At 40.1% G+C, this 26,882-nt stretch overlaps 1 protein-coding gene across 2 annotated transcripts in view; it reads right to left on the reverse strand.

The window, feature by feature from the left end:
- The window catches only part of LOC133452973 (vasoactive intestinal polypeptide receptor-like), a 28,981-nt gene extending 3,654 nt beyond the window's left edge, over positions 1-25,327 (reverse strand). For both annotated transcript variants that reach the window (XM_061732752.1, XM_061732751.1), the window contains exons 1-8: positions 25,135-25,327; positions 21,784-21,877; positions 19,708-19,821; positions 6,415-6,521; positions 6,228-6,325; positions 5,197-5,326; positions 2,372-2,525; positions 1,516-1,576 (exon numbers count right to left, since the gene is read on the reverse strand). In XM_061732752.1, the coding sequence (XP_061588736.1) occupies positions 1,516-1,576; positions 2,372-2,525; positions 5,197-5,326; positions 6,228-6,325; positions 6,415-6,521; positions 19,708-19,821; positions 21,784-21,877; positions 25,135-25,194 (818 nt within the window). In that variant the 5' untranslated portion in view covers positions 25,195-25,327. The remainder of the gene's footprint in view (positions 1-1,515; positions 1,577-2,371; positions 2,526-5,196; positions 5,327-6,227; positions 6,326-6,414; positions 6,522-19,707; positions 19,822-21,783; positions 21,878-25,134) is intronic.
- Between the last annotated feature and the right edge of the window lie 1,555 nt (positions 25,328-26,882).

Genomic DNA, 26,882 nt, shown 5'->3' on the forward strand with positions numbered 1-26,882 from the left:
GATAAGCTCCATCAGACCCCTGCAAACTTTAATAAGGAGAAAGTGATACGGATGGATGGATGATGGATGGATGGATGGATGGATGGATGGATGGATGGATGGATGGATGGATGGATGGATGGATGGATGGATGGATGGATGGATGGATGGACAGAGATGTCAAGTAACAAAGTACAAATACTTCGTTACCTTACTTAAGTAGAAATTTTGGTTATCTATACTTCACTGGAGTAATTATTTTTCAGGCGACTTTTTACTTTTACTCCTTACATTTTCACGCAATTATCTGTACTTTTTACTCCTTACATTTTAAAAACAGCCTCGTTACTCTATTTCATTTCGGCCTTTTAAAAAAAAACTATCCAGTTAAATTGCTCCATCCGGATAGAGTGAATTTGGTTGTGGTTGTTTCAGATGTTCTTGTCCAGTTTTGTTCTTACATCCGTTCCCTCAGATTCCTGCAACTAAACTTGGATGTACATTCCAATAAAGGTTAGGATAAATGATAACATGCCTCTGAAGTTTGACTTTTTGCACCATTACAATACTTATAGGCAACTAGTCATCATATCTGCTGCTCTCTGAAACACATGTTAATGCTCAATAGTACACATATAATGTTCTTTAATATATTTGCATTATACTAAGATGCATTCATTTTCAATGGCTTTTTTCCCCCTTACATTACTTTTACTTTTATACTTTAAGTAGTTTTGAAACCAGTACTTTTATACTTTTACTTGAGTAAAAAACTTGAGATGATACTTCAACAGGAGTATTTATTAACCCTAGTATCTATACTTCTACCTGAGTAATGAATGTGAATACTTTTGACACCTCTGTAGATGGATGGATGGATGGATGTTATAAATCATATGAGGGCTTTAAATGATTTCCATGGCATCACTACTAATTGGTTGCATTTGCAGTCAACTATTTGAGTCTAACCTGAAAATGATGTTTGGATTAAATACTTCTGAAAAAGTAACACTTCTTTTTACTTCAAGAACTTCACACATGTACACAGATGTAGACAGATCTACACCCCAAAATTCCAAATAGGTGGACTGACAAAACAAAAAGAAATTATTACAGTTATTCCAATTTTTATAATTACTTTGTTTTTTTATTATTTTGCTGATAGTAAGAATCCATTGTTCATACTGATGTTTTGGGGGGTTCACCTGTTTGGTGCAACAGATTCTAAAAAGGTTTGGTCCTGGAGGTGATAAAAAACAAAAACGGGTGATATCAGGAGATGTCACATGATTATAATATGCTATAAAGTATCTGTGGAAAAAAAGTGTGACAAAAATCATTGGTGTTCAAAAATAATAGTTGTAATAGTAATAATAGTTGGGAAGTGATTTGCATATCACTCATTTTACTCCTATTACAGTAGGTGATCCGACTCCTTCAAGCCGTATTCCCCATGAACACCGTTCTATTGTTTATGAAGCTAAGTTTAGCAGGAAACAGTGAATATTACAGGAATGGAAACAAAGTAAAACCCACCCAGGCTCGTTAGAATAAGCCTTTGTTATCACCCAAGCACAGATGAAGATGGTTGGAGCACCTGTAAGCAAGAAACAAGCATTGATCAGTTAGGATCAGTGTGTTCAAATAAACCACGCACACTCAACATAATCAAGCCCATGGGTAAACTTTGAACATCTGTTAATCTTCTGAATGACTTCATAGTCAAAGAAATATTGCATTTTGGGCACCAGCATTGCTTCATCTCCGTCTCTGCAGGAAAGTCTCAGGCTTCTTTTCATTTTCCTGATGTGGACATTTCATGTCTATTTATGGAGACAGTTTTTTTTTGTTGGGGGATGGAAATGAAAACATCACATATTTTGAATGATTGCTGAAGATCTATTTTAATGGAATAGATGCATGCGACTATAACAACACAAGGGAAATTAAGAACAAAGCTCCATTCTTTGAGTATTTTCATGTTGATAAAAGCCAATAATAAAGCATCGATCCATCTCTAAATGTATATAAAGCACCGACCTGTTTGAGCTGATAGTGTCTGGGTGCTGCAACCTGCTTTTCTATCAAAAATACGGCAGAACTCTTCTACTAAATGATCAGCAACACAAGCAGAGAGGTTTCTGCCGTCTAGTTCTGATCCAAGCAGGGCTCGTACAAATGACGGCGATTTATTGAAGCAGCTGCATGTCTAATGTATGTGATTAACTCTGCACGTCACAGACCTCATTTACATTTATATCACATACGTCTAAGAAGAGAATAAGCAATACAATGATTTTGACGATCCCGGCTCCCACTTCAGACAAGTACACAGACGGTGATAGGGAGACTCTGCGAGCCGTCTGTGATCATCAGGGGCGCGGCATCTTACCCCAACCGATCAGTATGTACCACCAGAAGTACTTCCTCTCAGAGAAGAAGGAGACGGCCAGCAGGGCGTGAAGATAGAGGCCCTCGACCAGCAGCCAGAAGTAACTGGCCATGACCCCGTAGTGGAAAAAGGCCACCACTGCCTTGCATCCCACCTAGAACACACGCATCATTCATGTTTCAGGGGTTTTTACTGCAGCTCAAAAAACAGGACACTTTTTATTTTACAGAGTAAACTTCTCTGAAATTGGCTTTAGAGGAGAAAACAGCTCAGTTAGAGTCAGTAAGTTGATCCAAAGTAGTAGTGGAGACGTAAACATCAACAATCCCTTTGAACGTGTTGCATGAAGCCACGCGACACCCCGATAACATGACCTTGCTGTCACATTGATCCGCATGCCGATATCAGGGCAGAGGACTTTCTCTAGCTTATTTCTATGCAGTGCTTCCTGATTGAGCTCAGGCCGAGAGCATGGGTCCGGGTCTTATTCCTACAGGACTGTCTCAGAAAATTTGAATATTGTGATTTTCTGTAATGCAATTACAAAAACAAAAATGTCATACATTCTGGATTCATTACAAATCAACTGAAATATTGCAAGCCTTTTATTATTTTAATATTGCTGATCATGGCTTACAGCTTAAGAAAACTCAAATATCCTATCTCAAAAAATTTGAATATTCTGGGAATCTTAATCTTAAACTGTAAACCATAATCAGCAATATTAAAATAATAAAAGGTTGCAATATTTCAGTTGATTTGTAATGAATCCAGAATGTATGACATTTTTGTTTTTTTAATTTGCATTACAGAAAATAAAGAACTTTATCACAATATTCTAATTTTCTGAGACAGTCCTGTATATTTCTGTCACCATTAACGTTAGATGAAGGAGAACAAGGCAGCTACAGAGTCTGTTGCTGCACAATAATAACTCAAAGTACCTCCACTATGAGAACTAAAGCACAGCACAGACCAGGAACAACACAGGTTGGGGTTAGGGTTAGGGTTAGAGTTGGGGTTAGGGTTAGGGTTAGAGTTAGGGTTAGGGTTAGGGTTAGGGTTAGGGTTAGAGTTAGGGCTAGGGTTAGAGTTAGGGCTAGGGTTGCCCACGGGGACTGACGAGACACAGGGGCAAACAATCAGGGACGACTGATCAAGGGAAGTCAAACTAGAATCCAAACACACTGGGAATCAGACTTTCAAAATAAAACAGGAAACAAGTCAAAGCAAGAAAACTAAAACAAGCCAGATGACAGTTTTCAGAAGTGGTCCTGGGTCCACGGAGTGACGCCGCAGCATCCCAAGCCCGTCTGTTTCCTAACGCTACACCCGCTGAGATCCTAAATATCACAACCACATTATTTTAACCTTCTGAGTTTCTTAATACCGTTTTGGAACCGTGGATGTTGAAATCCCTGCCTCTCTGCCTTCGTCACGCACTTAATTTCTCTGCTCGCTTATATCCAATGACATCTAGAAGCAGTTTGTTCTGGTTCTGCTGGTGCTGGTCCCTGGAATTAAAAGTCCTATCTGGAGGAACCAGACATTCCTTTTAATGGAGGAAAGGAAGTGGGCTGGCCAGGGTAATCGCAAAAAGTCTTGTTTTAAGACATCTAACCGTGTAAAATGAAATTCTATTAGTAATATTGATCTGGTTTTTTTTCATATTAATGGATTACTGTGATGGAAAATTTAGCCTCGGTCACTTGATTAAACCAAAACCGCTGAGAGCAGCAAAATATAGCCTTGGCCCAACTGAGTGTACAGACTCAAAAAAAGATTAACACCATAAAGATGTTTTTATCAACTCGAATCGTAAGAATGAATCATCCTTTGTGTCTTAAAATTATTATGTTTCCTCTGTTTCATTGCAATTCTGCATCGAAACGCCTCATGTATGTTCTGACCCTTTTGCATGCAACTGTTTAATTAAATCTACTGAAATCTGGATCATCTCTCAAGTCTTATTCTTGGTCACTTAGACACTCAGTTTCAGTCCAGTTATTCACCTTGTTGGAAAGAACATATTAAAGAGCATTTAATGGGTTTTTCCACAACAATTACACAGTTTTGTTCCAGGGCTGTGTGGGCCTTTAAAACTAAGTTGTGGTTCTCGTGCAAGTAAACAGTGTACAAAGCTGGTGGAGTTTCCCTTTTGTACGAAATAACTTACAAGTTTATGTTTTGAGGCTGTGGAAACCTCTGGGAGATCCAGCAGCTGTGTTTAGAAGTGGGACAGTCTGTGTACTCCGAAGAGGAAATATCTGAACTCAGTCGTTGGAGATCAGCGCTCAGAGATAGTTAAGAAGAGGATTTATTACCTGCTGTTCTGAATTTTGCGTGCAAACAATGCAGCTGGTTTACCTGGAGTGAGAGGTGAGAAAAAAACCTGTTGACGTTGATCAACACGCGTAACAGTAACACAGCTGTATTGTATGAAGATACGTCGCATCCAGGAGCCCATCCATCTCCTCACGTTAACTCTGCCGTTGTGTTATTGTTTTGTGTCAAGATAAAGGGCTTCAGGTGAAATATCTGAGCTCTCAGTAGTGATTTATTGACAAACCAGTCTGCAGTTCAGGTTTTAATGTTGAGCAAACAGGAACTCCGACAACATCCTGCTGTGCGGAGAAATGGGAAAACATTTTCAGGAGTGGAGCGGACTTGGCAAACACTGCTACACCCACAACGTAATGTAAACTCCGAAACAATGCGGTTAAGTCAATAAAGTCTGAGTTAGTAAGTGCCTCAGCTGAGGACAGAAGATAATGTCCAACAGTGTAAATTATCGTTGCACAAAATGTTTTAGAGGAAGAACTCACTGATGGCTGGCAATTTTCTGTCTCTCCGACGTCATACAGGATGACATCCTTGATGAAAACGCTCACGGCTTTGAGTATGAGAGACACAAACAGATGCATGTGGATGTAGTTCCTGGTGCAGTGGAGCTTCCTGAAGAAGAAACAGATGATTTGCCTTTAAATAAAATGAAAATTCTCACATTGATTAAACAGCTGCTTACCTGACTTATCCTAACAAAATACTGAATAAAGTGGAAAATAACACGCTTTACAGCATGAATTTACTGGATTCCTCACAGACAGGTTGTAAAAGCTTATATTGTGATGTATTTACACTATCCAAATGTCATACCATGGTATAAACCCTGTAATTTCAAGAAAAGCTACTTTACATGGGCGTAGTTTTCCAATAAACTATATATTTATCATAAACAAATGCTAAAAGCTCTGACTTGACATTCAGCAGATGTGCAAACAAATGTGCAGACAATTTTGCAAATAAAATGTCACTAATGTAAATCCACTCCTACTGAGTGCACACCCATCAGGCGGCTCGGGCGAGATGACACGCAACATCACCGAGCCGCCCCAAAGCTGCGTTTGAGGCCGAACATAAACAATGCAAGGCATTAACATCCTGTGTTTGTGGTCCAAAATGCAAGTACAAGGTGTTTTATAACCTCAAGGAGTAAATAAAGACCTTGCTGTGAAGCTTGTATCACACAAACTGAGCACAGGACACCCACGTACTTGGAGTAACACCCATCAATTAAAAGTATACATATGAGCAGTGTCACATATTGTCCCTTTGCAGCCACAAAGATTTAAGAGCAGAAAGGACAACAGCAGCCCACTTAAGTGCTCTGACTTTATAGCCGCTCTAAAGTGTGGATGCAGACGCTGACAAAGTTTGGTTGCATTATTGTACCAAAAAGCGCCGTAAAACTTCTATAAAATGAAGGGATAATGGTGTGGAAAGGTTTTATTGCCACAAATGAAGGGGAGAGGTTTCAAACAGTAACATTTAGCAGCAGTTTTCCGTAAATCCTTACCGGAAGAGACACAGTATGATGATGGCTATGGTCAGAGATATGATTGACACACTGTGACCAATGGTGTAGCCCACTTTGATGGCACTGAAGAATTTCCCCTGCAACAACACAGTCCATCATACTAAATAAAGATGATTAATTTTGGAGGGAACGTGATATCCAACGTGCAGCTGGTTGCCATACTGACTGCATTTTCATCCACGGTGTTGTTGGGATTGTAACCGCAGTCCGTTATATACGAGTCCCTGCTGATTGGGGTCCAGCCGTCCACCGTGCAGGTCTTTGACAGGTTACCTTTACAGGCAGAAACAATGATTACAGCTTTAAATCATGGTGGCAGCGACACTGTGTTTCAAAGACCATTTAAAGAGCTATATAATCATGTCAGGCTGAGCAATTTATCACTTGGAAACTTCTAAAAACGAAAATCAAAAGGAGGAAATGAATGAAGGAAATCATCTTCCAACTGGCTCAGAGACAGTTCCCATGTCTGTTGGCTTCCATGGGCTTCCAAATAACGCTCAAGCTATCATCAGGAGATCTAGAGGCAAGCACAGATGTTTTTTATTCTGGCCCACTCGTGGGGACAGAGAGACCGATGGCTGAGAGAAGGAAGGTTATTCTCCTCTAAGTCTTCATAGAAGCGGAAACTTAAAGAGTCGAGTACGTTTCACCCCCAAACCCCAATCTCCCCATCTTTGTTTTTACTCTACTGCGTTTCATTATAAAACAGTCTGCAGAACCCTTCAGTCCTTCACTGATCTCTTTTCCAGCAAGACTTTGAGCCACTAAACTTCCTTCGTTACATAATGCAGAAGAAATGACACAGAGATCAAGGGCTTTCTTAATCATTCTCATCAGAGTATGTTGTAGAGAACGACAAGTTACTAGAACTGATTTCAAGATTGTATAATAATGAATGAAGAGGTAATATCCATCTTTCCATCCATCCATCCATCCATCCATCCATCCATCCATCCATCCATCCATCCATCCATCCATCCATCCATCCATCCATCCATCCATCCATCCATCCATCCATCCATCCATCCATCCATCCATCCATCCATCCATCCATCTTCTGCTGTTCCAGGTCATGGGGGCAACGATCTCTTCCACCTCTAACCAGAGAGACACTTAAACACTTCCCAGTTAGGTCCTTTTCGTCGATAGTACACCCTATGTATGTATGTAAACCTGCAGGCTGCACATCAAAACATTAATGATGTGCCTCCATTCTTGGGGAGTAGTAACAGAGGCACCGCAGAGGGAAGAAAGGCTGCATACTGTATGTGAAACACGTTGCTCTTACCAATGGCGCTCCTGTCATTTCGATGATGCTGTGATGCCTGCAAACTGTCTGTTATCATCCACAACCCTGTTGGGTCTGGGTGAATTTCCAAAAAGGAACAGGGGTGGATGTCTTTTTTTAATCCAATATGACGCAGCCTTGGAGCAACAGGAGCTAGTGAGGGGCTCCTCAGATACCTGAGAGCTATAATCTCTTCAGTGGGTCCTGGGTTCTGCCCTGAGGCCTCCCCTCCTAAAGATTCGTTTCCAGCTCTGCTGGAAGGTTTCTGGCAGGCATCCTAATGAGATGTATCAACTGACTCCTATTGATGTGGGGGAGTAGTGACTCTACCCTGAGCTCCTCACTACATCACTAATCATGATCATGAATCTAATCTAATCTCACTGTTTTTATTGCCATCTACGACTCACGATCATAGGTGATGGATAGAACATAGATTACCTGTTGTATCAGGATTTGGTTTTTCTTAGTGTATCTTAACCACAGTGGACAAGTACCACATCTGTACCAATCTGGGTTAAGGAGGCTGACACCACCTCCACCTTTAAAACTAAACTTAAAAAATGTCTGTTTAGTAAAGCCTATAGTTAGTGTTTAGTAAACCTCTAGCTGGTGTTGGTAAATCTCTAGGTAGTGTAAACTCTAGTGTGTTAGAGTCGCTCCTGTAGTTTCTTGTGCTGGCCCCCCCTTCTCTTCTCTTTTTTCTCTTTTGTTCATGGTGCAGCATCCTCTGCCGGTGGCGAAGAGCATCTCTGAATGCAAAACACCGGATCCTGCAGTGTGGGAGTGAGGGGGGCAGGGTAACGGCCCCTTTTGGGCGGGGGAGAAGGTTCGTCCCTCAAGACTCCTCTCCCTGGCCCTGCCCCTTCTCAACCTTTCCCCGACCCTAAACCTAACCTGGGACTTGCTGATTGGGCCGGAGCTTCGGGAGCTGCGTGCTGGCCTGTGGTCCCCACCCCCGGTCATCCCGTTGCTGCTTCCACCTGCCTGCTGGGCTGTTGCCGTCCCTGACCCACCAGTCTGGCCCTCGGCAGGAGGGTCCCCCCTTATGAGCCTGGTCCTGCTCAAGGTTTCTTCCCTCCTAAAGGGGAGTTTTTCCTTGCCACTGTTTGGCTTAAGGTTTTTCTCCCACTATGGGAGTTTTTACCTGCCACTGTTTATGTAATAATTGCTCGGGGGTCATGTTCTGGGTCTCTGGAAAGCGTCTAGAGACAACTTTTGTTGTATTAGACGCTATATAAATAAAATTGAATTGAATTGAATTGAATCTGTATCTTTGTGGTTGCTGCGCCAATCTGTTGCTGCTTACTGCTGGATGTCTCTGCTTGAAGAAATGATCAGGATCACATCATCTGCTAAAAGCAGACATCCAATCTCAAGTAGGCTAACATGGAAACCCTCTACTCCCTGATTGCATCTAGAAATTGTGTTCATAATGGCAATGAACAGAACTTTGAGCTCTTTAGAACTCCCAGAGAAGTTGATCCTGCAAAACTTCTCTTCAAAGTAAAGAAAAAGAAGATCTTGACTTCAAAGAAGATCTTATAGCACAACTACATCGTATTAAGGAGGCCAAAAACAGCTGGAAACTAGATTGAGATGTCTTCAGATTGACCGACTACGTCACATCCAGTGATGCCGGAGAATCTTTTGGTTTTGCGCAGTTTCAGAGGTAATGGAAGAGCGGCGTGCTGATCGCATTCGTCGTGAGTGGCTCGCACAGTATTAGCCTTCCTCCTTCATTTGATACCAAGTAAATAATATTTATTTTGTAGCCTGATATTATCTAATCACTTTTTGTTTCCCTTCAAGTAAAGTGGAGCATCATATTAAGTCGTTGATGAGTAGTGACTCAATTATTACCAGCCAGTTAGTTATCTTTTCATAATTAGTTGTTAATCATCAATATAGAACTTAGATAATAAAAGAGTTTGTAAACTGTACTTGTTTTCCCTTACGTTCCCTTCGGAGCTGTCAGCTCAGTGAAAAAAAAATTATTTTTTTTTTTCTCATAATTGTAGCAGTCACACGGGTAATAACCATCTGTTACTACCTGCAGAAAGGTTTATGCACCTCATGGAAATGTCTTAAATGTATCATAGCACTTCTGACTTTGAGTTAACACTGAGAGCATCAACATGTTGAAGTGAAGAAGCTGGTTTGTTCAGTTCTGTCGTGTACACCTGGACACGCCAGGTGACATCGAGGTAATATGACACAGTTACAACAACAAGTGGAGCTGTCAGAGTTCAGACTGAGACAACCCTCTCTCAAGGTGCACGTCTAAATGTTGTAGCTGTGTTTACACATAATAAAACCCAACCAAACAGCTTAATGTTTCAGTTCTATCAGACCCAGATCCGTCCCGTGAAAACATGTAAAAGCTTCGTAGATTAGAAAAAAGCGGAGATCTTTCATGCTTTTCATTTGCACAGAACACGAACAGAAGTGCAGCTGCCACAGGAAACCCTACATGGAGCGACTCTGAAGAGGTCATCTTCTTCTCTCATCTGTGTGGTCTCTCTTTGAAGGAATAACAAATCCAGTGTATCGAAGCTATGACTAAAACTGGGAAATCAGAACATCTCATCTCCAACTATGGAAAAAGTTTACTACGAGAAGTCAGATGCTTCAGATGGTAAGTCAGTTTATCAACTCTGGCCTCCTCTGCCTCGGGTATTCCCAAGGACACAGTTGGCAAAGCAAACATAACATTTTGCATACAATTTTAGATAGAAAGCTTTTAAAGGATTTTTTTTTTTTTGCTGACTTCTTTTGAGTGGTTGTGTTAACAGATTGCTCAACAAATATTTGTCGCCAGAAGAAAAAGGCAGCTTGAGGCAACTCTGTTTTATTTCACTTAGGGTGAAACACTTAGGTTAGGGTTAGTGACATGATTCTATCGAGCCTTTTAAAACAGAGGAGCAGACTCTAGCAGCTCCAGGTTCAGCAGGTAAAGTACAACCGTGTCGAGCTGATCCACCTTGACTGGAGCTCTGAGTCCAGACTCCGTCTACGTGTCGAGCTGTGCTCGGTCAGAACTAGGGCTGGGGATCGATTCAAATGTTAAGAATCGATTCGATTCCGATTCTTAAGATTCAGAATCGATTGTCAATATTTGATTCGATCCGATTCGATTTGATTCCGATATTGATTTGTGTTAGTGTTATTAAAACTGTTTTTTGAGCTGTTGCATGAATTACATGACTGTAGTAGTTATGCAAAATATTACTACTAGTATTATATTGAGATTAAACAGCAAGTATTGGCAGCTAATGATGCTGTAAGGACCAATCAGCTCCCAGAATGCTGATAGAACTGCTTTCAGAAACATCATGTAGGTCAGAATTATCAAACAGATCCAGGGAGGAAACAAAGTTTTATGAAATCGGTTTTATTTTTTCCCACATTCCGTTTTTATTTGTTCCATTTTTGGTCTATTTTGGTTTTTAATTTTTGAGCATTTGATTTTTAGCATTTTTTGCAAATGTAACCCCAAGACAGTATATAAAGTAATTAAATATAGACAATTTATGCAATTATAACCTAAAACTTTAATGTTTTCATACCTTTAAACATATTTAAAGGCAAAAACATGGCACCAGTTATTCTCGTGTCCAACAAAACATTCCTTTTTTGGGGATAAACAAAAAAATAACCAAAAGTTGTAATGTAATGATGAAAAAAAAAAATACATAAATAAATAAAAAATAAATAAAATAAATTGATCTTTATACATATGAATCGATTTTTAGGAATTAATATGAGAATCGATTTAGAATTGGGAAATCGATTTTTTCAACACAGGCCTAGTCAGAACACTGAACCCCTCATTTCCTCAAGTGCATTCACTGAGCTGAGATGAAAGGGGGGGGGGAGGGGAGCTACCGGGAGCACTGACAGCAAGCTGCATGGATGGTGAAAGAAAAGTCCTGATCATTAAGTAAAATGATCACTGAATACAACTTGAGTTTTGATTTAGCTTTTTCAGTGAATGTGTCTCACTTAACCAGTTGAAATATAGCTGGATTTTCCTGCAGCGCCGTGTTGATGCTGAATGCCATTGAAACTAAACGTTCCCGTGTGATTCTTTCCAAGGACATCTATTGTAGGGCATTGCCATGTGTCTCACCTTGTTTATTCATGTAATCCTCCTGTAGCAGCACTGATTGATGCGTCTATTTTTTCTTTTTCAGTCTCTCAATATGTACAATTTATTTCAAGGATCCGCATCTCCGTTCGGGGACAACAGAGAAAGGAAGCCGCATGCGTGGGCTACAGATTAATCCACAGACCGCAGGCTGCAGGAGAAATGTAAATGTTGGACATTCCTCGCATTTCCAAACCACATCACTCTGCAGCCACTATCAAATCAAGACGGAGTTGGGAAATGACCAACAACCCAAAGTCTTGGAATGGGTTTGGAATCAGAATTTGGCCAGCTCTCAAATACCTGAGTGGCGTATTGCGGAGAAGACCGGGGCTTAGCTTCTTCAAACAATGTGACAAGACACAAAGGCGAAGATAAGTCGGTGCTGTTTCAGCCCATGCCACCGCTGGATCCGGCTTGTTCGAGGGATTGCCAGAAGAATGCTTTCATCATTCCCCAAAACATGAGTGCGAGGATTTTGAGCCATGTACAACAACAGAGGGAGCTGAAATTAGTTCATCACCCATAATGGTTTTTGTTTCTAGGCTCTTTTAATCTTTTTCTTTTCAGATGTTATTTTCTATCCAAATAGCGCATCCTTTCTAATCATAGATGAAAACTTTACATCGGCTTCAGCGACGTTACGACGTATGGGTGAAATGGCCGGGAGCCAGGCCGCCTGGAGTCTCTGTTTTTAAAAGAGGGAGAGTGACTGTTTGCTCGACCTACTAGGTAAAGAGTTCATGAGAATGGCAAGCTATCTTAACTAAATTTACAACCCGGGTCTGCCTGGCGTCATGTTTCGTAATGCTGTCTGTCAGTGAGCGAGTCTTTAATAATGAATGGCCCGGGATGTGTCAATAGCTGAAGTCTTTCACAATTACTCCAGATTATGAAGGTGCGTTGACTTTCTGACATTTTCTCTCAAACATTCTCAAACAAAGGGAACTCACTGACCTTTAGAGATTCCCTCAAAAACTCAAAAATGTTGGAACAAACAAGCCTGTTAATCTTAACACCTGCAGATGTTACACTGGGACGTTCATGGCTCCCACTTGGCTGGAATATGAATTTACAATGTACAGGATTCCAGGCCGTTCATCATCCCTTCATTAAGCCCTCCTTGCACGACCTGAGAGCAGAGCAGGTTTAACCAGCAGAGACCTTCCTTGATGGCTTGATTTACTACATAATTGATATTGTGTTCATGAGTCGTACAAAGGTCACTTACAGCTACTTCTCCTTCTGTTAGGGCCCCTAGTCGGTGGTGATCCTGTGAATCTTTGTCAGATAATAATATACCTATTTTCCCTTCAACCCCCAACCTCCCACTTTTCCCTCAGGTGCTCGGGTCCCTCCGGTCACACCATCTCCCATCTGGGTCACAGCACAGCTTCCCACAGAAGACTTCATCGCTGCACGGGGCCCTCACATGCGCCATGATAAATCCTTGTTTTAACCCCCTCTCATGTCCCACATATGACGGGAAAAATACCCACTGGATTACATCAACAGGCGGCCCGTCTCCGAGTCTGAGGAGCAACGGCTGGGTATAAAGGCACGGCAATTACTTATAGTTGACATTTGCAGCATTAACCTTGATAAAAGTAGTGCAAAGGTGATGGAACACCTGGAGCCTGGAGCACAAGACTCCAGGTGCAGTCACTATTACAACTTTGAGTTCAAATGAAGTCAGAAGGATACAATGCATGCCTTTGATTAAGTCACATGTACTTTTACTTATGTGTTATGAACCCTAGTCTTCAGAAAGTTGCATGCACATGGTACACCATTCATAGTTTTTCCTTATATTTTGTGGAAATACTGTTTTCATTACCTGAGGGATTTGTGAAGTGGCAATGAAAACATGTGACACTGAAAGACTCATTGGAGAAGTGAAGAAAAGGATGAGCCAAGGCTACTAAATGGGAAGGGTAATGGAGGTCATACACACTGTAAGTTTAAAAAGCCCTGGCAGGGGTGAAATAAAAAAAAAAGAAATGTCAGGACAGTGGCGAGGTCCTCCTCCTTCAGCCACTCTTTTAGCTAACCTGCAACATCAGCTGCTCCAGTATTCAGCAAACGAATCACATGAAAAATGGGACTTTTTCAGTGTAATTGTGTCCTTTTTCCACCTCACTGCCCCAAACTGTGAGATATGAAATATGATGCACACATCACTCTCACCTTTATAAGCACCATTTTATAACAAAAGGCAGTGCTTTTGATCTTAAGCATCAGTTATAGTTTAATCTTGAGTTGGCACGCACAGATCCTTCCCTTGAACAAAGACGCAGAGACACCTGAGCAAGCCGATTAAGGATTCTCAGACAAGTCATGGTGATACAATTTAGAGGTGCCTGGCATGTCTGATCTCTTACCTGCAGAAGACAATGATGAAGTTAAATGCAGTTTCATGCATTTAACTTCATTTATGTTATATAAAAAAAATGTGTTGAGAGCAGCTTTAAACAGTTTAAAGCTCTTCAAACTTTAAGGCTCTTCAGCTTTAAATTGTCTTTAAAGCGGAACATTTCAAGCTAATTTAAGTCTGCTTCATCAATAACATTTCTTAAGGCTCCAGTTTGAAATTGCGGCTTCTCTGCCTGCTGAATGCAAACAAACAACTCCTAATTACGCTGAGGATGCTCGGTGTGGTAATTAAAGACAAACTGAGGCACGCAGGGAACTCAGAGGGGAATAATTGAAGGAACTACAGTGCAAACATCCTGCAGATCAACCAGCAAATCCCCAGTTTCACTTCTGCATAATTAGCATCACTTTGCTGCGAGGTTGTCACAGATTAAAGAAAGACAAATAAACAGCATGTTTCTTTGATGGAGGGATGATGCTGGGATGGGAAGTTTTTTTTTTACACTCAGCTGTGTTCTGAGTTCATGTTGTCAAGAAAGATGAGTGAGCCTGGGTCGCGATGGCATCGTGGACGTATGGGACGCTCAGTGAACTCTGTGATTCCCGTTCATTTATTTCCCTAATTATACGGATGTTGATGATACTGGCAAAAACTCAAGAGCGGGGAATATTTGGAACAACAAAATGGAAATAAAGGAGGGATGAACATGAGCAGCAAGCCAGCTTTCTCTGTTATTCTTTTAAACATCCTGTACCAAAAATGGACACCCTCAATAAATTCTCTGTTAATCTACGACTCACGGATATGGATTTAGAGGATTGGAAGAAAGATGGGAAGTGTCATCACTGGCAATATATTTTTAGACTGCTTCAGAAAGAATGTCTTTCTCAAGACAAAAGACAGCTTGATGAAACCCATTTCTTGGACCAATGACTATCAAGCAACGCTCACATATCAGGTTATTTATTCCAACAAAGACTCACATCCAGAAGATAGTAAGCAGCAAAAACTCTGGACGTGTGATGAATGTTCAAACCCAATCTACAGAAACGTTGTAAAGTCCTCCAAAGTGCAACATAATTGTTCAGAAAATAAAGAGAGATTTAGATCTGACGCCAGCAACACAAATGAAAGAAAAGAAAGAAAAGTTTAATCTATGACGCCACGCTGTAGGTCACGCAACATTTCTTTTGTACACTTCAGAATCAATACACTCATAAGCAGGTCAGCCGAGCCACGAATACCGATGGAGCACCGTGGTATCACACACTGGCTGTTGCTGATAACAGCCAAGACGGCCTTTCTCACATTTGGTAGAAACTGATACAAGATTTTTCCAAAAGTAAACTAAGAAGTTGGCTCATCCGTTCTCAGCCCTGATGAGCTGGTACTCAGAGACGCCTCCAGCGTGTCTGCACAGAGTCGACATGCAGCTTTCTCCTTGCAGAGCCGATTTCAGGTAACACTTCTGGAAGCAATGGTGGATTGTTGAATAAGGTCTTCCAACGTGTTCCTGAGCTCACGTGGCTGCACTGATCACCACGGTCGTGCAGTTTGACAGCCTCACATGCATATCTAATGGTTTCAGCCTTGATCCGTATGCACTGGGATTTTCATTGACTCTGAATCGTGTCATAACATTACACACCGTCGATGGTAGAAGAGTAAAGTCCTTACATAATTCTCTGACAGCGTTTGGCACAAAGTGGGGAGTCATGACTCATCCGCTTGGAGAGACTAAGCCTGACATCCTCAACAGGCATCGAATAATCTGCTGACTAACATGATCTTATTTTGTCCTTATTTTCCTTTTCGAGCAACTTTTCTAAAAGTGTTGGTGATGCCAAACTGTAGATCATAGATTTAAGGGTGTGTTTGTTTTTTGTTGCATCTTAGAAAACATCCCAACTTTTCTTGTAATTAAATTCTTCCAGCGTAAACTGTATCTATTAGAGCTTGGCAGTTTTAGCTTACACTTACTTGCCACTATAATGAATATGATTTTACATTCTGTCGTATCAAGTCTGTCTAAACATTCTCATGTCGAGTGTTGCTTCAGAAAAACATCCAAAACGAGTTCAGCCAGAGCTTAGACGATGTTAGAGCCATTGTACTCGTCCAAGACTACCGACATTGTGGCCTGACTAACTACGGACGCCAGCAGATCCAGAAATGATCCAGATCCTTCAGCGGTTGCAAATATATCCAAATCAGAAGGGACCACCGCGTGTAGCAGACGCGTGGTTAAAACAAGCAGTCTGCTCTTAGCTAAGCTTCGTCCTCGGATCGTTCCAGGCCAGCACACAGCCAGTCTGGGCTGTCTGTTAATAACATTAACAACTATCTTTCAGGTATTGATAGTTGTGCTCTGTTAGGTCTTTATTCACACCTCAGAAGTCAACACAGTAGCTGCGTTTACATGCACTCAATAACCCTTTTAAAACCAGAATATTGGCAATAACCCGAATTTGCACGGCCATGTAAACACCAATAACCCCTTTGAATAACGCGAATTTGTTCATATTCAGGTTTTTAAAAACCCGAATATGACCCCTGGGTTACTCCTTTCATAACCCGAATATTCGGTCATGTAACGCCAAACGGGATATGCCGATCAAACGGAACATGAATTTGTTTTCTGTGCATGCTCTGTTCGCAAGAAATCTTGGTCTTTTGAGTCCAGGACGTACTTCTAAACATGGAGAAACGCTAGACCACGCCACACTTTTGGAGTGAGGAGGAGACTAATCACTTCATAAATGTAATGAAGGATATGAACATTTTGGCATTTGTAGACGGTAGAAAGTACGGGGATAGCGAGATTTACAAGAAGGTGAGCGAAAAGTTGTGCGAAGCAGCATTTGTTTTGAATTTGGATACAGGAAGAAGAAGCGGAAATGACGATAATTGCGTCATCACGTTCTCTGCGCATCGCTGGTTTGATCGGGATATCCCAAATGATTAATTACCATGTATACAGGGATAACCCTGTTTGCTCACGCATGTAAACAGAATATTCCGAATGTTTCAGTAACCGGAATATTAGCAATAACCCGAATTTTGACTGCATGTAAACGTGTTAGGTGCTGCGTAGGAGAAGTGATGACAGCTGAACATTTCCTGATCTTGCTGCCAATCATCTATTGCTTTTTATGTTTTTACCTGAAGTGGTACAAACATTAACTTACTCCTTGTGGAGTTGTCATAGATGAGAAGCTATGGAGACCAAACTGTTTTTTATCTAGTTTTTTTGAAGACGATAAATCAGGTTATTTTCTGCTCCAAAGTTGGACATTTTAACATGTCGCTCGCAGGAGATTGATTAGTTGTTGGAGAAAGCCCCCAGTGGTCAGTCGAGGAACTGCAAGTTTTCTTACTACCAGGTTGGCGTCAACCCAGAAACTGGAATACTGACGCTTGTAGTCACCATATAGTTACTAACGCTCTCTGATGCTGACAAAGAAGACAAGACCCGTTAGCAAGGTGGGTCTCTGTACGCTTCCAAACGGATCAAACTATCAGTTATTTGTTTAGCACCATTCTTTTATTGTGTTTTTTGGTACATCCCATCTTAAAAAGCCTGCGTGAGCCACAATCATACCAGGACAAACCACCAAGCAAAGGCTCCGTCACACGAACCGTGTTGTACCGTTCTACGCTCAGGTGCGACTGTCGAGGTGGAGCTAGACTTAGAAACGAGGAGATCTTAAACTTTCCACTAAAAGTAAAAAAAAGTACTCATAGGCTTCATTTAAGTTAAAGGACAAGAAAAAACAATACATTTTGAAAAGGTCCTTTCAGCTAAAGTAGCATTAAGTGTGACAAGTGAAAATCCTCACTGCTGTGAAATGACCCGTTATAATATTATTACTACTCATTCAATATTTTTCTTCAGTGCCAATGGACACTAACTATACATCAGACCGTGAAAAGTACCTATTTTAACTCAGTCTTCATAATTTCTCAATGAACTGATTGGTGTGACCAGAGGTGGGTAGTAACGAGTTACATTTACTCCGTTACATTTACTTGAGTAAGTTTTGGGAAATGTTGTACTTTTAGGAGTAGTTTTGAATCACTATACTTTATACTTTTACTTGAGTAGATTTGTGAAGAAGAAACTGTTCCTCTTACTCCGCTACATTAGGCTACGTTGAGCTGTTACTTTTCTTTTATCCCTTTTATCCGCGTACGCGTCAATCTCATGACATCACTGGGTGATTCTTTGGGAAAAATGTTTGTTTTTGCATGTTTTGTCACATTTACACCGACTCAAACACACACACAGATTTTATATGAGTTCATGGGCTTGTTCTAGTTCTGCCTGGTTAAAAAAGAAAAGTACAAAGGCTTAATTTCTTTTTTTATTCTGTTATTATTTTATTTATTTTATTATTTATTAAAGTACTTGAATTTACTTTAAGATTATTTTAATTTGAGCTATTTTTTTAATTTTTTTTATTAATTCTAATTTATTTTATTGATTTAATTTGCCTGAAGATGATTATTTTGTACTTTTGTCTGTTTGAATGGTTGTGTTAAAAAATAAATCAGACTTTACTCAACAGTTACTCAGTACTTGAGTAGTTTTTTCACCAAGTACTTTTTTACTTTTACTCAAGTAATTATTTGGATGACTACTTTTTACTTCTACTTGAGTCATATTATTTTGAAGTAACAGTACTTTTACTTGAGTACAATTTTGGGCTACTCTACCCACCCCTGGGTGTGACCAAGCACACTAACAGCCAAAAGCAAATTATGCAGCAAAGACACTTTATCAGATGATAAATGTGCTTCCACTGCTGCGAGCGAGCTACAGGCAGGAGTGCTGCATCTGTGGTCCACAATGTCTTTCTTGCACAAACACAACATTAAAAATAAAATAGGAATGAATAAAATCACCACATGATGCATATTCAAATATGAAGCATACACCTGCTACAGCAAGTAACGCGTACGTCCGTCAAAATGTAGGAAACAACATAACACACCATAACACCTCAAACTTAAACTAATCAAGGTCAGTCGTTGACATTTCAGTTAACCAGTTGACCTCCTGCTCAGTTTCCTGATGAAAATACAATAATTAAGTGTTTCTATCTGTCACTTTGTGTGTTTTCCTGCAAACATCCTCTCCCCTTTAAATGCTCTCCGCTTTACTGCTTTGCCAGACCAAAACATCCATTAATTAATGCTATACAGTCACAGTAACTTCATCAGTCAGTCATGCAGAATACTGCAAATATTAATGGAGCTCAGGAGGATACGGGCCCTGAGGCGGTGCCACCTTCCATCATTGTGATCATCCCCTGATATTTGATCACTAGATCTGTTCTCTTCTTCTTTTATGTCCATGTTTATTTCCTGTGATTTTATTATGTATTTTATTTGCATTATTATGTTCTTTTTTTCATCTTTCTTTCATCTCAGTGTCTTTGTAAAGCACTTTGAGTTGTTGTTTGTACTATACAAATGAGATTGCCTTGCTTTGCCTCGATATGAAGGGACTTTGAAAGCAACATGAGTGTAGTGTCATTCTCCTCCAATCATCTACAAACATATTCCCCTTAATGCCCTATGTTGAAATCACATGATGTATCATGTGAAGCAAAGTGTGTGACGGATGAAACTTTATTCTTACGTGAGGGTACGTCCCCGAATAAATAGAGGAGATATTGGGGGCAGGGCATGGTAACCACCTCTCCGATGTCAGCGCCGGGCCAACAGGTGATGTTGTCCCATATCCCACTGCAACCTAACAGAAGGAGGTAGCACATAAAAAAGACACACCGTTAATTTTCAAACAAGGTAATAATCACAGTGACCAGGGTGAAAGTCAGTTTAGATCAGAGCAGGCTCGCACACTGAGCTGAATGTGGAGTTCACGTGTCGGCCGCGGCTTCAACCACATGTAACCTGCTGCCACGATGACTATTAAAAAAGCTCCCTGTCCTTTGTTTTGAAAACAGATCGCTGTGACCTTCCACAGCGTGGCCCGTATGCTCCCGGGATGAAGAATCAGGTCATAGCACTTCCACGGCTGCTTAACAATTTATCACAACGTAGACTCACCTTGCCAGCTGACATCTGCCACATCACCCCAGGGAACTGGTACTGGTCAAATCTAAGGGAATCCCTGTGTTTTAAAAGATTACTAAATTAAAAAAGATGATGACTGCTTAATGACTTTTGTGTTGCCTTAAAATGCAAAGTCTCTTCAGTTATAACAAACAAGGCTTCAGTTTCACAGAAGTAGAAGAAGCGCAGAGGAGCTCCATCAAGACTGACCAGAATGTGACTGTGCTGCTCAGCGAGGACGCAGCACCACCACGCAACGTGGGATCAGTAAACTAGCTCGGCAAGCTGCATTACTGCACAACCACTGCTCTACAGTATATTTAAAATAAGGACATTAAGTGCAAATTAATAACTTTTTTGAGAAAAATATTATTATATTATTTTGTTACTATTATAACAGTTATAGGAACATTATCAATAACAGTCCCTGTCCTGGTCGTGAACTGTTCGACCTCCCGCCCTCCAGGAGATGTTACAGGAGCTCATTTCCAGGGACAAATACGCTCTTTCCATGAACCATCAAGAATATGAACGCTGAAAAATCATAATTTGTGTATTTTTTAATAACGTCCCCCTGGGACCTCTGCACCCCAGTTTATAATCAATAATTAAAAAAAAGATTTGTACAATTTGAAAAAAAATCTGAAAAATACAGAAAGTGAATAGAACAATAAGTTAAAGTAACTAATGTATTCATAGAGGTAGAAAAAACTGAAATTAGAAAGCTGTTAAAGACAGAATTAAATACTTTTTTATTCCAATATATAATAAACACTTTAAACTTAAACAATTGTAATTTTTTCTCTGTATTATTTCATGAATAAATCATTCCATGATATCACTTCTCAGGCAATATTGATCGTTCAATAATTGCCATATTCATAAGCAGAGGACAGCTGAATTGTATTGTTAATCTATTTATTGTTTTAATATCAACTCTTTTCATTTGAGATTACTTGGTCTATTTTTAATACTAGTATCGATCAGACATTGTGAGACTAATTTCGTTGTATAAATCAATCAGTTTCATTCAAATTAAAGGGGATGTATGAAAAATGTGATCATACCTAAGGAAAATTCAAACATTCGGTGAAGGTGAGCATTTATTTTAGCATCCAAATCATAAACTCTGACAAAACACAACCCTGTCATTTTGTTTTGGAGCCGCAGGAGACTGTCATCACGGATCCAGATCACAGAAGAGTTATCCAACTTTTCTTATCTTTATCTCCAGACTTCACACAGGGCTTCATGTGCGCTGTCTAAGAAATCAGAAGCAAAAAGCTGTATGAGTGATGTCAAAAGGGGAAGACAGAGGGAGGTAGAGTTGACTTGAGACTCTGACCCCATCCTTTCTCTCCACTTTGGACACACACCTGTAATTTAACTATAAAGTGTTTTGTTAAACAGCTAAAGTTTTAAAAGTGTGTGAAGAGCCTTATGTTATTTGAAAAGCTGCCTGCAGCAACAAAAGGTGTAATGTAAAGCTGCAGGGGAGGTTTGAATGGCCTAACCTGTCGTATCTCTCAGAGCCCACTTCTGAGGGAACAACAACAGCAAAAAAGCATCATGAGACAGAATGAGGGCGACCAACAAAATGAGTTAAGAATAAGTACACATATGCTGGAAACCCACATACCTGTTGTTCTGTTCTCAATCTGAGCCTCGCACATTTTCCTCTCCTTGTCAATTTCCAGAATCAGTTCACACATCTGACTGTGCACTGAAAACACCTGCAGAGAGAACATTTCACTTTGGTTTCCACACAATTAAAGTTATGGACGGATGCTTTTCTGCTAATGCAAAAATGTGTGCTCCCCCCTGGTAATTAAAGATTTGATGAGTTTTGAAGAGGAGTAAATGGCATTACGAGTTATTCTAAAAATCTCGCTGTTCTGTTATTTCTCATATTTTGGCCGTTTTTTTTTTTTTTTAAAGAACCATTTCTATCGTTACTTCTGTCAATGAGGGATTTTAGCTTCTCGACTGCCTTCTTTCCCAGTTATGACCGGATTTGCAATCAATGTTGTCAGAATCTCTCATCGGAGCAATTAACTTTTAATACCGTTTTAAATCTAGAAATTCTTTTTTTATACTTGAATAAAAGAAACTTCTGAAAACAGCTGAACTACATGTGCTCCATCATATAAAGGCAACAGCTTTATTTTCCCCACTGGGGACCGTTAGGTGGATCTGACTTGCACAGCACAAGCAAAACTAGAATTTCCAAATCCATTTATAATCAGGAAAGCAACACGCACGTTAGCCCCCGTGAGGCTTTACCAAACAGACCCAAAACCAGAAGATGTATTGCCCTTCGTTCACTGGATGAGCCTTCTCTCTGTGGGCATTAATCAGCTGGTGGTACGTGGCTATTGTTAGCCACAAAATGAAACCATAAGGCTTCAGCTTCTCAACATGCACAGTGACTCCATCATTTACTATAAAGTGGAAAAAAGTACACGCTCTAACAATTGTGAGCTTACCAGGTCTTTAAATTAGGCAAAATACACTCTGAGATGAACAACACATGACATGGTACACTGTCTTGATAGTCTATCAACAAAAACTGAGCCAAAATGCAAAAGCAGCGAGGGATGAAACCAAATCAACACCGTGATTCAAAAGCTTGTAAACCCACCTTTAGCACCACCGCTCCCAAGAAATAGTTTTCTCTGTGATGTTTTCAGCCTCACACACTGCTGTGAGGGGATTTGGGCCCACTTTTCTAAACTGCATTATTTCAGGTCATCAAAAGTTGCAGGCCACATCATTTCAATCAGACAAAGGTTTGACTTTGACTGGGTCATTATAACTTCCAGCTAAATCCAAATCAGTGGGAGTTTTCAACATCAAGCACGGTTACAAGCACGGACCTGGTACGGAGTCGGCAGGGAGGTGACTATCCCATGCACGAGGCGGTCCACCAGTCTCAGTGGCTGGATTTTTATGTGCACTGATATGATTTGTTTATTCATTCTTGTTTTATTTATTTTTTTCATTTATTTGAACGTTGCACACAGGGATCCTGAGGAGAACCTGCTGGAAAGACTGACAGCTGCCTTGAATGTTTTCCACTTGTGAAAAATCCTTCATGATGAACTCCAAATTGTTTAAAAATGCCATCAAGTTCTTCTCTAAGTTCAATGCTAATGTCTTACCTCGTTGGCACAGTGTTACCAGCCTCCTAAATGCTCCAGACCAGGAAGCTACCAAAACTTCTGCTTTTTGAGTGATGCTCATTTGCTCATTATCAGTTAATAACAGGATTTATTGGCAGCACATAGCTGTTAATCTCCTAATTATGATGGATCACCAGGATGGTGTTTTCACACACTGCTTCTGTCACATGGTGGGACCTCATCTAAGAATTTGCATGTATCTCATTTTAAGACCTGGTGAGGACCAAATTATTTCTTTCATGTCTTTAAATGTAAGCCCAGCCGTTTTGAAAGAAGATGAGTTTTTTTATAGCTCATAATTAATCTCACTGTTCAGTCTGTGAAGTTTCTGTTGGGGTTTTTTCCCCCATGGTGATGATTGGTGGATCAGAGGTGTCTTGTGTTGTAGGATAGAGATAATCTCTTAGGAATATATTTCTTCTTTACTTGAAATTCATCACAGGGGGTCTGAAACAGAGCCAAGGTACACATCTGACTTCCAGCTGAATTCCACAATGCAAAAATGCTCCTGAGAGACAGTTATTTGAGAACCAAAGAGTAAATGATCCGCACTTATAAAGCAACTATTCCCCTTGTTTTCGCTGCTACACAGCAACTCACGTTGTGTTTGTCATCCACGCACACACTCTTACTGTGTTTCTGCATCGGATTAGGAGGGGATTTGTCTCCGCTATCAATGAGCACATCAGAGGAATAAGTGTGTTCCGTGTCTTGCCAAAGGACACTTCAACACTTGGGGGATCTGGGAATAAAACCACCGACCCCCCCAGAACAGGACCAGAGCCACTACAGCACTGACACAGACGGGGGAGGCCGTTACCATGGCAACGTGACAGGAAGACCAGAAGGTGGGCATGTAAAATAATAATAATAATAATAATAATAATAATAATAATAATAATAATAATAATAATAATAATAATAACAATAATAATAATAATAATAATAATAATAATAATAATAATAATAATAATAATAATAATAATAATAATAATAATAATAATAATAATAATAATAATAAGCATTAAAACACAGTCTAATTTAAAACAATTTTATAAAGAACTTTTGCGTCATTCAGGGGGGAGCCACCTTTACACTGAGATATTGTGATATCGAGAGGGGTCCAAGTGTGCCAAGTCTGAAGAAATAGGCTATTATTTGATTTAAAATGTCCGTCATTAAACACAAAAGTCTTTGATGAGACTTGTTGTGCCAAAAAGGGATTGCCTGCCAGAATGTGATTTCTTCTGATTTCTGGCCGCGGGAGCGCGCACAGCAGCCTGTTGAGTTATAGCGCTAAAAACGTCAGATTTTCAGATTATGAAGCTCAAGAATGAGATTAAGTCATATTTAGGCTGAAACAACTTTTCATTAACTGTATTTGGCCTTCAATCAATTTTTGGCAGGTGAAAATGCCTATTTTGTGTTGTAATGGTCCTTTAAAAAAAGCAATCCTGTGAGTAGTGTTTATGAAGCTCAAGAATGAGATCAAATCATATTTAGGTAGAAACAACCTTTCATTAACTGTATTTGGCCTTCAATCAATTTTTGGCAGGTAAAAAGACCCATTTTCAGGGGAGAAATCAGATGGCAGACAATCACTTTTTGTCACAACACCGGCATCCAAACACCCGGGGAGTGGCGTGCGCTATCACACATTTCACAACTACAGAAATCCACACACTTAACTTGCAGTGCATGAATCAAACGAGAAACTATGAAATACTTGAAACAGACCCCGAGTTCAAGTCATAAGAAAACTCAAAGTGTTACAAATAAATAAATCAAATTAAATTGTGTACACTCACAGGTTCCAGCAACAAGCAGGAGAAAAGGAGGGAAAAGCCCCTCGGAATTTGCCCCGGCATATCCTTTAAATGAGTCAGCAAAGAAAATAAATACTAAAAGAAAAACTCACAAAAAATGTGTGAAGGGTATTTTGAATGCAATGATATTCCGGTTTAATAATCCGGTTTAAATGCTTTCCTCTGATGACTGTGCGTCTTGCGCTCTGAATGGAGAGGAGCGCTCCGCGCGCAAAGTCCTCCTCCTCCTCCTCCTCTTCCTCCTCCTCCCCCTCCTCCTCCTCTTCCTCTTATTCCTCTTCTTCCTCTTCTTTCTCCTCCTCCCACTCGAGCTTCACCTTCACCAGCCAACAAGTAACCAATGCCGAATCATTTGTTGGGATTGGTGCGTCAATAGGTGATGTGCAAACACGGAATACTGCAGCTGTAAAAGCAAAACAAGGCGTTATTATTATTATGTATCCGACTGTGTCACAAATGCCTCGGGGAATAATATCTATTGATTTGATATCTATGATAGTCATTCAATAAATACATATATATATATAATTTATCCATAAAGCATTTCTTTTTTGGCAGTTATTTAGTTCAAATAAGATTATAAAAGCCTAAAATTTAAAACAGTGGCTCCCAGGCTTTGTGATTTGTGACGGTTTACAAAGGTTTTAAGCCTTTTCTATTTCATGAATACTACTATTTCTTCCATGGCTTTAACCTTTGATAGAGTACAGGTTGCCATTACCAATTTTGCTGAAGAGTTTAATCTAAAAACTTTAGGCTACCACTGTTTGCATAAACTGAGCCCTTTGCAGAAACCTGATGATTTGAATGTCTCAACATGAAGCATATCACGACTGTGAATTATCAGATTACCTTTATGGAAAATTATGTTGTTTTTCGTCTCATCTCTTCTCTGTGAGCCATAAAAAGTTACAAAATTGCATAACAAAGCCTATACAATCTTGATAACTAACCAAATCCCTTAGAATCGCCTTAAAGTTGAGTAATACCCCCCAAAAAAACTACTGCATCTACTGATTAGATTTACAGTATTTTATCAAAATAAATTCTTGTAGTGGGAAAATCCCACAACGTCCTATGATTGATTGTTGACATGCAGAATGGGGATAAGGGAAATGTCAGGGCCAGATATACTGTAGTGTACATCATGTTATATAAGAAGAACATATAGACACTCAGATGAACTGTTCAGAAAAAGGTTCTTCCCAAATATAGAGATGGCACAGTGCTCCCAGATAAAACGACTCTAATCTAGTGATAAATCAAGTAGGAAACAGCGTGTATGTGTGAATGTGAGGGCGGTTTCAACAGGCTGGGGAGTATCCAGCTCATAATTCATCAAAAGTGCTGTCAGAAGACTGGAAATTACTTTTGCGATCCTCAGTGGACTGCAGTGCTGATAGAAAAAAAACAAACAAACAGGCAGATGAAATGTGAGGCTGGTCAGGTGGTTTCATGGCCGGCTGCAAACATGTGTGCAAAGAAAGTGTGTGACTGACCTCCAAACCAGAGGAAGCACCAACTACAAAACAAGGCTTTATTCTGAAGACGCTGACTTCTTGCTTGGCACCATAGGCTTCAACATTTGTTTTCACTGGGTTTTACTGGTCTGGTTACTATCAGTGGAGGACGTATGGAGGAGCTGATGGACTTAAGGAACTAAAGGTAAAGATCTAAACCTTCAGGGACAGCTGTTTTCCATACTGGGTTTCATCCTGTTTTCATGGAGC

This window comes from Cololabis saira, chromosome 10 (assembly GCF_033807715.1).
Source record: "Cololabis saira isolate AMF1-May2022 chromosome 10, fColSai1.1, whole genome shotgun sequence".
Classification (NCBI taxonomy): domain Eukaryota; kingdom Metazoa; phylum Chordata; class Actinopteri; order Beloniformes; family Belonidae; genus Cololabis; species Cololabis saira.